The sequence below is a fragment of the Mobula hypostoma genome, chromosome 9 (genome assembly GCF_963921235.1).
Source record: "Mobula hypostoma chromosome 9, sMobHyp1.1, whole genome shotgun sequence".
Taxonomy (NCBI): Eukaryota; Metazoa; Chordata; class Chondrichthyes; order Myliobatiformes; family Myliobatidae; genus Mobula; species Mobula hypostoma.
In genome coordinates this window covers 30911697-30927704 of record NC_086105.1, presented here as the reverse complement: position 1 = coordinate 30927704, position 16008 = coordinate 30911697, and the positions used below count along the sequence as shown (strand labels likewise).

Genomic DNA, 16008 nt, shown 5'->3' with positions numbered 1-16008 from the left:
ACATAAGAATATTGTAGCAGTAAAATACTTTTTAAATAATACTTTAAGACTGGATAGCAAAACAAAAAAATACTATGCGATCCCATGAGTTTGTTTCATAAGTATTTTAGGTTTTGAACCTTAGTTAGAAATCATGTGCAATGTCTTTACTGTAGCAGCCAGTTGCTTGTGAGAATCAATAACTAAATTGGAGTACAACATCAAAACTTAATTTTATATAGGGATTTCTAGCAGTGATGCAGACGAAAATTAACACAGATCCAGAGAGGGTGACTTTAAGCTTGGAATTAAGTATGCTTCAAACCTTCCAAGCAACCGTGAGAATAATCAGATTTGGAGGTAATAGGTTGATGTGGCATTTAGCAAGACAGGGAAAGGATGGAATTTGGTATTGGTAACTAAATAAAACCTGTCATTCAATTTGATAGAGATGGTACAGGGCCAGAAGTCTAACTTGAGCCCGGAGTTTTTGGTAAGGACAAAAAACTATACTCTTTATCTTTGCATTCTTCTGTTGAAAGAAATTGCAGCTCCTCCAAGCGACAACAGTGACAATGGAGGTGAGATGAAACTGAATATATGAAGCATTCATACAGAACGGATAGGTAGAAAGGTTTTTGTGACAAGGAGGAATTGTTTCTTGTCGATACCATTTCTGCCAAGGTGATAATGTCTATGGAGCCATCCTTTCAAATAATTGGTCACTGGTGAAATGCAGAATGAACTGGCAGCTGATTATGTGAACCTATTGAAAGAAGATATTTATTTTGCAAGTTAAATTCCAGCAACTTTAATAGGCAAATATTTCATAATCCCTCCACTAACAAGACATTGGAATTATCTGATTCTTTGCACTTTACCAGACTGAAATAATTACAGGATAATAAAACAGTTAAAAGGATAAAAACTGTTAAATGGTACTATAATGGATATTAATGGCAAGAAAATAGATTTGTTAATGTTCTGCAAATCTACACTATCCCTCTTAATTGTCACAGATTTATTTCAAAATTCTGATTGAAATGCTGACGGGTGCTACTGTGATTCATTTTAATAGGCAAAGTTCAGTGATTATTTCAGATCTTCTTTGTGTGTGGCTAATTAAATATCTGAAGACTGTCATGTTACCCTAATATCATTCTTTAGAATAAATATAGATAAAAATGATTTTTCTTGTCATTGTTAATAACTTGCAAATATTAAAAAGTCAAAAATGAGTAAAAATGTTCTTGCAGTGTGAAAGATTTTCTTCTGCAATTATATGGTATTGATTTTTTTTATATATATGTAGGAAATCCAAAAGAGCAGAAGAGGCAGGAAAAGGAAGTATTGGAGCACAATTTTGAAGAAGAGGAGGAAGAATATATCTATGAAGATGATGGTCAGTTCCCACATCCAATGAATCCAAAAGCTGCACTACAGGAGAAAAATCAGAAGAATATTGAAGAAGTTGGAAGTCAAAAAGAACAGGCAGACAAAGTCCAAGAGGCCAGACACATCCCTAACAGAGTGAATGCTGCTGATGTAAAAGATTATGGAGATGACTACGATGATTATACATTCAAGAGGAAAAGGAAGCTGTTCTTTGTTGTAGAACGTAAACCAACTAATGATACCTTTGAAGATAATCCAGGTGTTGACCGTAGATCAGCTGAGGGTGTTCTGGCACTCAAAGGAATGAAGCACAAGAGAAATTATATTTCTTCAGTTAAAGAAAACATAGAGAGCATCCGCTCTCCAAATCAAAAAGCAAACAGGACTTTCCAAAGTTTTTCAAAACAGAAATATGCATCATTGAAGGATAGATTAGTAGAACCTACTGTAAAATCCTCTGAAAAACGGAAGCCTGAAGGCAACAGCCTTTCTGCCCAGCAGATTTCTCAGGGAGAAAAGCTAGGTGTTAATCAGAATATTGGTGAACTTGAGTTTCAGGAGAGACAAGCTCATGGGTTAATGGAGAAGCAAAAAAAACTAGTCATTCAAAAAGCAAAGAAAACTATTTATGACCAACAGCCACCTACATTGTCAGCACAAAAAGTGAACCAAAATGTTGCTGCGTTTATCAGTAAGAAGAATAGTAAAGAGAGAATTGATCATTTAAAGCAGAGAGAACTTCAGTTACCATCCAAGCTGAAAGAGGAAACGTTTGATGCTGGCAAGCAAATCACTATTAAAGATAAATCTGTCTTTGGTCAAAGTAGCAAACTGAATTATCATGCTGAGAATCCAGGACCATCAATCACTATGGATATCCAATCCAGAAAAGACATACAGTCAATCAAAATTAAGCACCAGTATGAAAAGGTTACATCATTTAACCTTAATGCTGATCAGAAATGGAAAGAGAAAGAATATGATTATGTAGAAAAGGAAAATGATGCAGTAATCCAAAAGTCACAAGCTAAAGTCAAAAATAAATTTCAAGAGATTATAAACAAAAATGGAAAATGGAGTCACCACGATATATCAATAAAAGGAGAGGATGATGATGAAGAGGAAGGTGAAGAAGATTTACCAGATGATGTGAGCTTTCATAAGCAAGTGTATGACACAGCTGTCAGCTGGGATCAGACCTTCTCTGTCAACAATATAGACTTCCATTCCTTAAGGTCTGACTGGATTGATCTCCGGTGTAATGTGTCAGGAAATTTGCTGATGAAAGATCAAGAGGCTGTAGATGTTGTGAAAATGTATATGAGGAAGCTAAATGAAAAACATAAAGGGTGAGTCACAAGTTTTCACGTCTAAGAATGATGGTGATTTACCTTGTGGATTTTTATGAGTTTTTGTCTTCACTTTCAGGATAGGAAATCACTATCAGGCCAGTTTCTTGGCCCTTTTTTTTCTAGCATGGGCCAAAACCATCTCAAACATACGCACTCAGTCTGATGTTAGTGTCTGACAAAAGGCATCTAATATCACAAAGGAACAGAAATGGAAGCTACCAAAAGCTGGGCACTGCACCGGAAACTCAGAATTTTTCCATACAAGTTCATTTTGCTGCCACACTGGTTCAGACTGCTGTTGATATGTCTGTAAGTGCCAGTGTCAAAGAGTTTTATGGGAATTTATAGCAATTCACCAATATCTCCTTCAACTGTGAGTGGCCCATCCTGAGAGAATGCCAACAACTCTGTAGATTCCCGATGAAGGTTCTCGGCCTGAAACGTCAACTGTTTATTCTTTTCCATAGAAGCTGCCTGGCCTGCTGAGTTCCTCCAGCATTTTGTGTGTGTTGCTCTGGATTTCCAGCATCTGCAGGCTTTCTCCTCTATAGAGCATGAAATTGCTGTCCTTGGGATTGTGCATTTATCCACCTGCCACTATTGCCTTGTCAGTGCTCTTCCTGGTGTTTACTGAACAGCCACCCATCCAAGATGGTGCTGCCCCTACCGTTACCAGTGTTGTCTGTATCCAGGTCTCTTTACCTCTGAGCTGCTTGAGAGTTTCTTCTATTTCTAGTGAATGCAAAGGGAGGGGGATGAAGACATCAATCACTGATGGGTCAAACACAGGTGGCACTCTGGTCTGTCAGGTATTAGGTGTTTAACTGTATGATTGGCTGGGTATGACCATAGACAAGATGAACATTTAGGAAATGGAAATACTTTTGCTATATGTAGTCCCCAAAAATGGCATTCATGTTGCTCTGGCAATCTGCACTATGGAGATTTTCTTTTTAATTTATTGAGATACAGCGTGAAATGGGTCCTTCTGGCCCTTTGGGCCATGCTGTCCAGCAACTCCCCCCCCCCCCAACAATTTAATCCTAGCCTGATCATGGGACAATATACAATGACCAACTAACCAACCAATCGGTACATCTTTGGACTGTGGAAGAAAACCCACGCAGTCACAGGGAGAATGTACAAACACGTTTACAGGCGGCGGTGGGTATTGAACCCAGGTCACCCCTGTTGTAAAGCGTTGTGCTAACCACCACACTACCGTTCTGTCTGATCTAACAATGTCACTCACTGCACCATGCCAGTTTTGGCCCTTACCAACGAAAACTGTAGCTTTTGGTGCTGACTGTCATTGTGTGGTCATATGCACACTTACCTGCTGCTGTTGTAGAAGTTATAGAAGAGGGAATATCATTAAATTCCAGGGTGGAGCAGTTAACCCACTGCACCCACAGGCCTCTGTGTGGACTGTTCTAGTTGCTGTCAGTAATCATTCCATCAGACATCTTGATGGGGACTTGAACTGCCAGGGTAAAAGGCTACAAACCCAAGTGTGCATGAATTAGAATCAAGTTTAGCATCACCCGCATATTTTGTGAAATTTGTTAGCTTTATAGCAGCAGTACAATGCAATGCATGATAAATAAATATAGAGGAGGAAAAAATCTGAATTATATTAGTGTGTGTGTCTGTGTGTATAAATATAAAATAGTTAAAGTAAGTAGTGGAAATAAAAGAAATAAAAATGTAGTGAGGTAGTGTTCATGGGTTCAAAATCCATTTAGAAAGCAGCTGGCAGAGGGAAAGAAGCTGTTTCTGAATTGCTGAATGTGTGTCTTCAGGCTTCTGTACCTCCTTCTCCAACAGTAACAGCTTGAAGAGGACATGTCCTGGGGTAATGGGTATCCTTAATGAGGGACACAACCTTCCCAAGGCACCGCTCCTTGAAGCTGTCTTGGATACTTTGGAGGCTAGTATTCATGATGGAGCTGACTAATTTTACAAGTTTCTGCAACTTACTTTGATCTTGTGCAGTTGCTCCCCCTCATACCAGATGGTGAGCAGCCTGTCAGAATGCTCTCCGCAGTACATTTGTAGAAGTTTTCAAGTGTTTTAGTTGACAAACCCAATCTCCTCAAACTCCTAATGAAATATAGCCATTGTAACACTAAATGGGATGAGTGTTGATGGTCGACATGGACAAGCTCTGCTGTATTTCCCTATGACTGAACATTGTCCAAGAGCAGTGACAGGGCGATGTTGTCCTAGTGTCTTTGGGAAGGATTATTGGATAATATTCCAGTTTTGCCAGTTGCAGAATGTACTTGAGTTGGACATAGAGCACAGCCTTCATTTTGAGCTAAGTATTCTATTTGTTCCAGCTAGTGAAGTTTGTGAATGACTAATTCAATCTCTATGGACCATAGACTGGATCATGTAATGTAGATCCAAGTACTTTAAACCTAGAATCAAAGCAAGTGCGTTGCTATGAGTCAAAGTAAATTAGGGAAAGTGATCCACTATTGTATAATAATTAACATAATAGTGATTAAACTGAATGTGAGGTTTCCAGTTACTCAGTATGGAGATCATCACAGTGGGAATTGAAGTCATCAGATGGGTTGCCCGGGCTAACTGTAAAAACGTTCTATGCAACATGCTGATCTCCTGTGTTGAATTTAATATTTGCAAGCAGCACGATGGAAGAAAGTACAAGTCTCATTTTAACCTCCAGTGTGTGTTTTGCCTGCCTAGTAAGGTGTAAAGTAGCCTTCAGTTTAAATATTTAATAGTATTTTAGGCTATACAGTTGAATAGAACAAATAGAGCATGTTTACAGTGTTTGTTCTAATAACAATTTATTTATTTGGAAACAGAATATACTTGCTTCATAGAATAGTCAACATTGAAAAGCGCCTTGACCGCCTGCGTGGGAGTCGATACCTCCTAGAGCTCGAGTTGTTACTGAATCAAAAAACAGTTGTGCGACTATCAGAGTATGTTTATAACCTCAATGGAAATGGCTACAGTGGTGATGAACGCAGGCTGAAAAATGTATACCGGCAGGGAGGCCGAAATTTTAGAGAAAATCAAGAGAAGATATTGCTGTGTACCCCAGTTGGATTCAGCTGGCGGCGCAATGCAATGATACACTTCATAGTTCCAGGTAAAAGTTGCATCCTTACCTGGACATATAGTGGAACAGCTATTTATTTTTATACATACTATTTGTTATAAATTACTATCAATTGAGCATTTAGATGGAGACATAATGTAAAGATTTTTACTCCTCATGTATATGAAGGATGTAAGTAATAAAGTCAATTTAATTCAGCTGTTTTAAGAAGCAATTGTCAAGTTCTAGAAGTCATATTTGAGGAGTTAAGCTTTTATCAGCTCAATAAGAATTAATTGAGCTAACTCTGAATAGCACAGAATCAAGTCGTTCAGCCCAGCTGGTCCATGCCCAGTCAAGGTGCCCTGTCCAAGCTAGACCCATTGCCAGTGTTTGCTGCATAACCTTTTAAACCTTTCCAATCTATGTACCTGTCCAACTGTCTTTTAGAAGTTGTTACTGTCTGTCTCAACCTCTTCCTCTGGCAGCTAATTCCACATAGATACCCTTTTTGTAAAAAGTTGCTCCTCAACTTTTTCAGTCTTTTCCCCTCTCGCCTTAAATCTGTGCCCTCCTAGATCTTGATTCTCAGACTCTGGGGGGAGCATTCACTCTGTCTATGTCTCTCAGGATTTTATGCACCTCCATATGGTCACCTGTCAGTTTCTTATCCTCTAAAAGAGGTAAGTTCTAGCCTGTCCAACCGCTCCCTGTAAGCATAAGACCAAAAGATATAAAGCAGAATTAGGCCATTCAGCCCATCAAGTCTGCTCCGCCATTCCTTCATGGCTGATGTATTATCCCACTCAACCCCATTCTCCTGCTTTTCCCTCTGTAGCCTATGACATCCCGACTTCGGTTTATTTTGTATCTCAAGTCCTGGCAGCATCCTTGTAAATCTTTTCTGCACTCTTTGCAGTTTAATAATATCGTTTCTATAGCAGAGTGACCAGAACTGAACTCAGTCCTCCAAGTGCAGCCTTACCAGCATCCTTTACAACTGTACCATGGCCTGCCAACTTTTGTACTCAATGCCCTGATTAAATAAATAATTCAGTTAAACACTAAATACTGGAGCACTAAGCCATTGTGCATGACTGTAACTCTGTATTCTTCATAATTTTGTGTTTCACAGTATGTTGAGATTTGTCCCATTATTTATTTCATGCCCAGGATAAATGCCAACAATTTTGGTGAGGTTAATATTGCATATGCATACTGCATATGCGCTGTTGTTTTAGCTTGTTAATTTTGTATTAATCAGTTACAATATACTGTACTTAGCTTGATACCCAATCAGTCCCATAAATTATTTACACATCCAAACAAGATTCGTTGACAGTTTGGATAAGTCTTTTAACTTAATAGGTAGAAATGTAATACAAGAACTGTATAATAACACTACACTTATTATTCAGTATCTGGTTTCCCCAGCTCATAATCCATTGTAATAATGGAAGTAAATTTTCAAGAGCTCTGTCGTGCAGTGTTGTCCAAAATCAGAATCAGCCATTCAAGAAGGATCTGTGGTACAAAGTTGTTTATGGACCAATATCAAATTAAATATTTCTTATAGATATTGCACCTGGGGAAAAATATGTGTGATCTTTCAGTGATCCTTTGTTGATATCTATACAGCAGCTTAAATGGTTAGTGAATAAGAAGGGGATTAGTGAAGTGAATGTGCCTGTCTACAAAAGTATGAACATTGCTGGTCATTTCAATATTCTTTCTACAGTCAAAAACCAAGCTCGATGGGTACAGCAATTTATCTTTGATATGGAAGAGTTGTATGCAGTCACTGGAGATGAATATTTCAATGTCATCATCGCTGATTACAGCAGCTCAGACATGGACGTTGAAAAAGCTTTGAAAAACAGCATGTTGACCAGGTTTCTCATTCTTCATTAACTTATTTTGTTGAAGTTGAAATGATGATAGGCTGGATCTCACTGACAGTACTTAACCACGTAAGCAGCTACAGGTGTAGAACCACAGCACAAGGAGTTGGTAGCAACATCCAATCTTGTTGAGATTCCACAGCAATGTATTGGGGACTTGTCCCTTCTATTCTGTTCCAAGTTACACTGGACTCAATCCAAAACTCCTCTGATTTCAGTGAGGTTCGCAATGCAATAAATCAGGAGTCAAAATTACTTGACCCTCTAACCTAGATATTTATTCATAGGTTTTATTGCTAACTGAAGGAGAACTGGGGAGAAGTATCTAACTTGATGTACAAAATGATCCTTCAGTTTATGAATGATGCTTTTTGAAACTAAGTTTTTATGACTAATATAACAAATTAACTAGTTTTTGACCTCTGTCAACGCAGAAGAGAGACTGAATTACCACTATTGACACCAGCATTCCTTACAATGAGGTTCATTCTCAATGCCATCATGCAATTTAAAATTAATTTCCTTCACAGGTATTTATGTTCCATTGCCTATTGCGTTAACCATTTTGAGGCCTCCCTGTTATTGTAACTATTTTACACATTCATCTGTGACTTTAATTCCAAGCATTCTCATCCGTCGTGAAGCGAGAGTATTTTTCAACATTATCAGTTTGTCTTTGGAGCATGTAGCCACTCACTGTGTGATGGAAATTCTTTATAGTAGCAGGCCCCACAGGAACTAAATTCAAATTGAGTTGCTTCTTGCTGTAGATCCATGGTGATATTTTTGAAAAGTTGGTCTCATTTCCTGAACCACTGGCAGTGTCACAGTGGGGGGAAAAACCGCAGAGGCACTCTACAGAGATAGGGTTTAAATGATTTCAGTGGAATTTAATTTTGCATTTAACTTTTGATCTTGAGGCATACTTGATTTTAATTTTGATTCTGCACATGCGGTTCAAAAGGAAATGCTCTCTCCATAATGGGAAGTAGCAGCAAAGCCACCCTCACTATGATGCTCCCTGAACTCAGTACATTTTGAATCAGTGTGTTTTTAAGGGAGAGCACGTTTTAACATAAGTTTAACGCTTTCTGTACAGGTATCAGTATGTGAAACTTGAAGGAAACTTTGAGCGTTCAGCTGGCCTACAGTCGGGCATAGATTTAATACAGGTAAGAGAGGATAACTTTGCCAAAATTTATTAAAGTATTGAATATGGGGTTATTATAGCCTAGTTAGTTGTGAATAAACAAATGCCTTACCAGAGCACTGTAGAAATTCCTCATGTAAGGATTCTGTGAATGAGAAGTGAATGACGAGGTCAGCTAGAAAATGATCACCAGTTCTCTCCCAAAAGTGGAACATACACTGTCTTGGGCAATTTTCATCTGTTATCAGATTAGACCTGCTGCAGCAAGATTTTGTAGTAAATTAGTTTAAAATTGAGTATAGAAATGCTTTCTGTTCCATATTAAACATGTTTTCTGTTTATGGGCTATCCTATCATCCTTGTGCTTTTCTCCAGTATTGACTGAGTACTCGTAGCATTGAACTGATGAATCAATAATTAAATATAGCACTATTATCAACCATTTACAAAATTCTGATGCCATCAAAACATATCCTTTCAAATTAAGTTCAACACTTGGAAAGTAGTTATCTATATTTTAAACTAAATTTCCTTAATGGAAGGGTTTTGATTATTGGGTTGGCATTTTGCATTGATTAAATTTTGGTTTTTTTGAATGGAGGTAATGCTGATGATTCTTCCACAAATGACTGCAATTGGAGCCAATTATGAGAGCAACTCCCACTGATGTTTTCTCCCACATAAGAGAGAGTTCAGAGAGTTGGGTAGGAAGCTGAAAAGCGGAAGGTCCAGGGTAGTAATTTCAGGATTGGTGCCTGTGCCACATGCGAACAAGCGCAAGAATAGCGTGATCAGGCATATTAATGCGTGGCTGAGAGACTGGTGTAGGGGGCAGGGCTTCGGGTTCCTGTATCATTGGGACCTCTTCTGGGGGAGGTACGACCTGTACAAAAAGGACGGGAAAATTGCAAATGTTACTCTGCTATTTAGTAAGGGTGGGAGGCAGCAGAGAGGAAACTACAGACATGTTAGCCTGACATCAGTGGTTGGGAAGTTGTTAGAATCGATTGCTAGGGATAAGATTACAGAGTACCTGGAGGCACATGGCAAGATAGGCTAAAGAAAGGAAAATCCTGCCTGACTAACCTACTGCAATTTTTTGAGGAAATTGCAAGCAGGGTAGACAAAGGAGATGCAATAGACATAGTGAACTTGGATTTTTAGAAGGCCTTTGACAAGGTGCCACGCATGAGTCTGCTTAGCAAAATAAGAGCCCATGGAATTACAGGGGAGTTACTAGCATGGGCGGAGCATTGGCTGATCGGCAGAAAACAGAGAGTGGGAATAAAGGGATCCTATTCCAGCTGGCTGCTGGTTACCAGTGGAGTTCCACAGGGGTCGATGTTGGGACCGCTGCTTTTTACGATGTTTGTCAATGATTTGAACTATGGGATTAATGGATTTGTGGCTAAATTTGCCAGTGATACAAAAATAGGTGGAGGAGCGGGTAGTGTTGAGGAAACAGAGAGCCTGCAGAGAGACTTAGATAGTTTAGGGGAATGGGCAAAGAAGTGGCAAATGAAATACAATGTTGGAAAGTGTATGGTCATGCACTTTGGTGGAAGAAATAAACGAGCAGACTATTATTTAGATGAGGAGAGAATTCAAAATGCAGACATGCAAAGGGACTTGGGAGTCTTTGTGCAGGATTCCTTAAAGGTTAACCTCCAGGTTGAGTTATTCTTTGCATTTCTGGTTAGATGCTAACTGCATTTCATTGGCTTTGTATATGTACTCGGCACAATGACAATAAAGTTGAATCTAATCTAATCTAAAGAAGGCGATTGCAATGTTGACATTCATTTGTAGAGGTATAGAATATAAGAGCAGGGATGTGATGTTGAGGCTCTGTAAGGCACTCGTGAGACCACACTTGGAGTATTGTGTGCAGTTTTGGGCTCATTTTAGAAAGGATATACTGACGTTGGAGAGGGTTCAGAGAAGATTCACAAGAATGATTCCAGGAATGAAAGGGTTATTGTATAAGGAATATCTGGCAGCTCTTGGGCTGTATTCCCTGGAGCTCAGGAGAATGAGGGGGGAATCTCGTGGAAACATTCTGAACGTTAAAGGCCCGAACAGACTAGATATGACAAAATTATTTCCTGTGGTAGGGGAGTCTAGGACAAGAGGATTGAAGGATGTCCATTTAGGACAGAGATGCAGAGAAATTACTTTAGTCAGAGGGTGGTAAATCTGTGGAATTTGTTGTCAAGAGTGGTTGTGGAGGCCAAGTCATTGGGTGCATTTAAGGCAGAAATAGATAGGTTCTTGATTAGCTAGCGCATCAAAGGGTATGGTGAGAAGGCAGGGGAGTGGGGATGACTGCAAGAATTGGATCAGCCCATGATTGAATGGCAGAGCAGACTTGATGGGCCGAATGGCCTACTTCAGCTCCTACATCTTACAGTCCTATGATGGGAAACTTTTAAAAACCAACAGAAAACAACCTTAAAAGAACACAAGGTGAGAAAAGATGAAATATGAAGCTAAGCTAGCCAATAATATCAAAGAGGATACCAAATGTTTTTTCAGATACTATATATAAAGGGTAGTGGATATTGGACCGCTGGAAATTGACGCTGGAGAGGTAGTCATCATCATCATAATCATGTGCTGTAATGTTTGACATAGTCATATCCCTGACCATGATTGTTCTTGGCAAACTTTTCTACAGAAGTGGTTTGTCATTGTTGTCTTCTGGGCAGTGTCTTTACAAGACAGGTGATCCCAGCCATTATCAATACTCTTCAGAGATTATCTGCCTGGTGTCAGTGGTGGCATAACCAGGGCTTGTGATGTGCACTGACGGCTCTTATAACCATCCACCACCTGCTCCCATGGCTTCACGTGACCCTGATCAGGGGGGCTAAGCAAGTGCTACACCTTGCCCAAGGGTGACCTTCAGGCTAGTGGGGGGAAGGAGCACCTTACACCTCCTTTAGTAGAGAGCCGCTAATGGGGGACAAAGGAATAGCAAATGAACTTAATAAACATTTTGCATCAATCTTCATTGTGGACGACACTAGCTGTATGCCAAGAATTCATAAGTGTCAAGGGGCACAACTGAGTGTAGTTGCTACTACTCAGGAGAAGGTGCTTCGGAAGTTAAAAGGTCTGAAAGTAGCCAAATTATCTGGACCAGATGGAGTGCACCCCAGGGTTCTGAAAAAGGTACCTGAAGAAACTGTGGAGGCATTAGTAATGATCTTTCAAGAATCACTAGATTCCGGAATGGTTCCAAAGGACTGGAAAATTGGAAATGTTACTCTACTCTTTAAGAAGGGAGGGAGGCAGAAGAAAGAAAATCATAGGCCAGTGCCTGATTTCAGTTATTGGGAAGATGTTGGAGCCCATTATTAAGGATGATGTTTTGGGTTACCTGGAGGCACGTGATAAAGCAGGCCAAAGTCAGCATGGTTTCCTTAAGGGGAAATTTTACCTGACAAATCTGTTGGAATTGTTTGAGGAAATAACAGGCAGGATAGACAAAGGGGAGTCAGTGGATGCTGTTTACTTGGATTCTCAGAATTGGGGTTAACCAAGCTACAATCCTCAATGAGTTTGACATAATTTACTCCGCAATATTGCTGCTGCCAGTTCTGAGAAAAAGTTACAGGAGCTGTAAGCCACAGCTGTGTCAGGAATGCTAAACCATGAGAGGTTTGGAGTGAATCAGAAGCATTTCATTTGCATGGGACTGCTATGAGATCCTGTCTGAGTGCTTATTTACATGTGCTGCTGGAACCTTACAAATAACTTAATAATGGCAACACACACAAAAATTACTATCTCTTCTTTCAGTTAGTCCTGATGAAGGGTCTTGGCCTGAAACGTCGACTGTACCTCTTCCTATAGATGCTGCCTGGCCTGCTGCATTCACCAGCAATTTTTATGTGTGTTGCTTGAAATTCCAGCATCTGCAGATTTCCTCGTGTTTGCGTTTTTAAACTTAATAATGGATCCATTTTGTTGTAACTGGTATGTTTCCTTGACATCTGCTAGTCCAGTGTGTTGCTTTGCTGGACCCGGATGATTTACTTAAGGTGTTGTGCCACACTTATGCAAAGGAACACTGAAGTACTCTAACTCAGGAGCCCAGACTTCCTCCTCCAAATTATTTTGTAGACTCCCACCAATGCAGTTGAAGGAGCCTTGCTGAAACTGCTGTTCTCTTTCAAGAAACTGCTTGACAAATCATGGCAGACTATATACTGTTCTGAATAAAACATCGTTTACGATCGCAAAGCAGGGTAGTGCTGTAGACATTGAGCAACAGCCAGTCTTGTATTGAAAAATTGTTGCCTAAAGTAAATAGACCAACTCCCATACTATGTTGGTGCTTCATGCTTAATTTTTAATGCTTGTTAACGATGAAGTGATAAGGACAAACATGGCCCTTTCTTGAGTAAGATCATTTTAGCAATAATAAATATTGATCTGTGAACAGAGATGCAAAGTATAAATTTGACAAGAGTCCAGAACTAAGATCTTATGTGGTGCAAGTGCGTTTGCAAGCTATATAAGTAACAGCTGAAGCTGCATTCGACATCCCAGGGGATAGATACCAACATAACTTCTGACAAATTCCATTTAACAGATGCCAGTACTGTATAAACCTGATGTTGTTTTATTGCTACATTAGCCTCATTGTTTTGTTAGTTGCCTCTTAACTTGGCAGACAGTGAATATTGCAACAATCTATTTCTAATTGCAGACTGAAGTAGTTTGAGGTAATGAAAGTGAAGATATTATTTCCAAATGATCTCACTGCACATCTTGGAGTTCGCTTTGCAAAAGTTAGCTCATCCAAGTAACAAGTGCCTTTGTCTTTCGAAATTGTAGTCAAGGCATTTTTTTTAAATTGTTTTCAGTGACCCTCATCAATGAAGACTGCAGTGAAAGCTCAGCCTGTTTAGTGGGAGTGAGAGTCCAGCAGGTTATATTATGCTTGCAGAGTCCAGTGATGAGGACCTATCCTTCAGCATCTATGGAGCTGTAGAATTTGCCTTATAGTCAGAAGAATTAAGTCCTTCTCTGCAGTCAAAGACCCAAGTCCTGGTTGTTTCTGAGCATTAATAATTCCCAGGATTTTGCTGTGGGTATAATTGACATTGGTACTGCTATTAAAGATATCAAAATTCGAAGTACATTTTTTATTAAAGTATGTATTCTTCATACATAAGGGAAGTAGTAGGACTTCCGTGCTACTATGACTATTACCAGGTCCTGGGGTGGCTGTTGGCTGTACCAGCTGTTTCTGCCATGTCATAATGCTGCTGTATTTTTAACATTGGCTTCCGTTGTGTTTGTGCCCTGAGTCAATGCAATGGGATTCTCTTTTAAGTATCAGAACTTTAATGCATTCGATAAAAGCACATCTGTTCAAGGCATCCATTCATTGGACACTGTTGTCCTCCTCCTGTTCTTCAGAAAGAACAGCATGGGGCTACACCAGTGGACTATGCCTCTCAGTCACACTCCACCAAACATCTTAACGGCCTTGTGGAAATAGTTTTACTTGCAGATCCAGAATGAGAAGAACCTTGATTGAGGTGAGGAATAACTCATTTTTCTTGACACGTGCTCAATTGATGCAACTTCATGTTATGTAAAAGCACAATACAGACTGTTTTCTAGGAACACAAGCCCCCTGCAAACCCCCTCCCGTTCCTGGTATTGCATGAAGAATAAGATCCTCCCTCATGTTCTGTAGACTTTGAATGAATTTAAATCTGCCACTGATTGTCGCATTATGGTTAGAATCAAATCTTGTGATTAAGGAGCAGTGTTAACCAATCAAATGGACTTGGGGGGAAAAAATGACAATTTCAGCCCATGATTTCTGTTAATAAATGTTTATTAACAGAAAGATTATTATTAACAGGGAGGATTATTATTAAATCTTGCAATAAAAGTGTGACTATAAAAATGTTGCAATAAAAATAAAGGGAAGTTATGTTTTTGTGAGCAGTGCTGCAATATTTTCTTAATGAAGGAAAATATTTAATGATTCATTCTGACATTTGCCTTTGATTTAAATCAAATATTGGAATATTAGATTAACAGCAAATTGAACTCCAGTGCCTAGAAATTGGTTGATAGGATGAAGCCTGGTGATTCCCATTCCCCGCACGGTAAATGATGGCTATGAGTCATTGGTATGGTTAGATAATGAGGAATAATTAGGCTTTTGAAAAAAGGGTAAAAAAAAAATAGAAAGAGGCAGGGTCAGGTTTGATCCTAAGGATGAGATTATCTAAAACACGAATGCCTAATAACACCAATGTCTGTCTCTGATGCCAAACAATCAAGAAAATATCGAATACAAGCGGGTAGGTTATACCTTCATCATTCAATAGGAACATAGCTGAAGATCAAAGAGAAAAATGCAGGTGCTGGGAATCTAATATTAAAAACAGCAAATGCTGAAATATTCAGCAGGTGGGAAGAAAAATAGGGCTTATGTTTCAGGTCAAAGAACCTTCATGAGTACTGGGAATGAGAGAAAAAATAAGCTCATTAAGCTGCCAGTGGAATGGGAGACGGAGAATATTTCTGTTTGAGTAAAAACCATTGTGATCTTATGGTTAAACTGAAAATAGGGCCATTTAGTCAGTAAGTGAAAGGAAGCCATTGCAGGCTGAGAGCGTAGACAAAACATGTAAGGGTTGTGAAGTGCAGAGCAAAAAGTCATTCCCAACAAATCTGGCTGGGTACATCCTCAAACTCCTCAAAGCTGAGCTAATACCATAGTTTTATGATTAATACAGACAGAAGTTATGCAACCTAAAGTTGTAGAATTCATTATTGAACCCAGGAGGCTGCCATGTGCCCAGACAGATGACGTGGTATTCCTCTGGCTTGCAATGGGCCTCGTTGTAATGCTTGAGGAGTTCAGAGACCTGTAGGTCAGAATGGAGAGAGAATTAAAGTGGCCAGCCATGGGAAGTTCAGGATCACCTCTCTGGACTGAATGTAAGTGCTCTTCAAAGCAGTCACCCAATCTGTATTTGGTTTTCCATTGCAGTGGAGACCTCATTGTGAACACTCATTGCAGTACTCCAAACTGGAACAAGTGCAGGAGAATTCTTCATCTGGGAAGACTTCTTGGATTTCTGATTAGTGGGTGGGGAAGAGTTGAAAGGACATTGC

The 16008-nt window shown here is 39.4% G+C and overlaps 1 protein-coding gene across 3 annotated transcripts in view; it reads left to right on the top strand.

The window, feature by feature from the left end:
- The window catches only part of b4galnt3b (beta-1,4-N-acetyl-galactosaminyl transferase 3b), a 177148-nt gene that overhangs the window by 146528 nt on the left and 14612 nt on the right, over nt 1-16008 (top strand). For all 3 annotated transcript variants that reach the window (XR_010019183.1, XM_063057972.1, XM_063057973.1), the window contains 4 exons: nt 1292-2723; nt 5564-5853; nt 7541-7694; nt 8803-8875. Coding sequence is in view for 2 of the 3 variants with exons in the window: in XM_063057972.1 (XP_062914042.1) it covers nt 1292-2723; nt 5564-5853; nt 7541-7694; nt 8803-8875 (1949 nt within the window). In the remaining variant the exon portion in view is untranslated. The remainder of the gene's footprint in view (nt 1-1291; nt 2724-5563; nt 5854-7540; nt 7695-8802; nt 8876-16008) is intronic.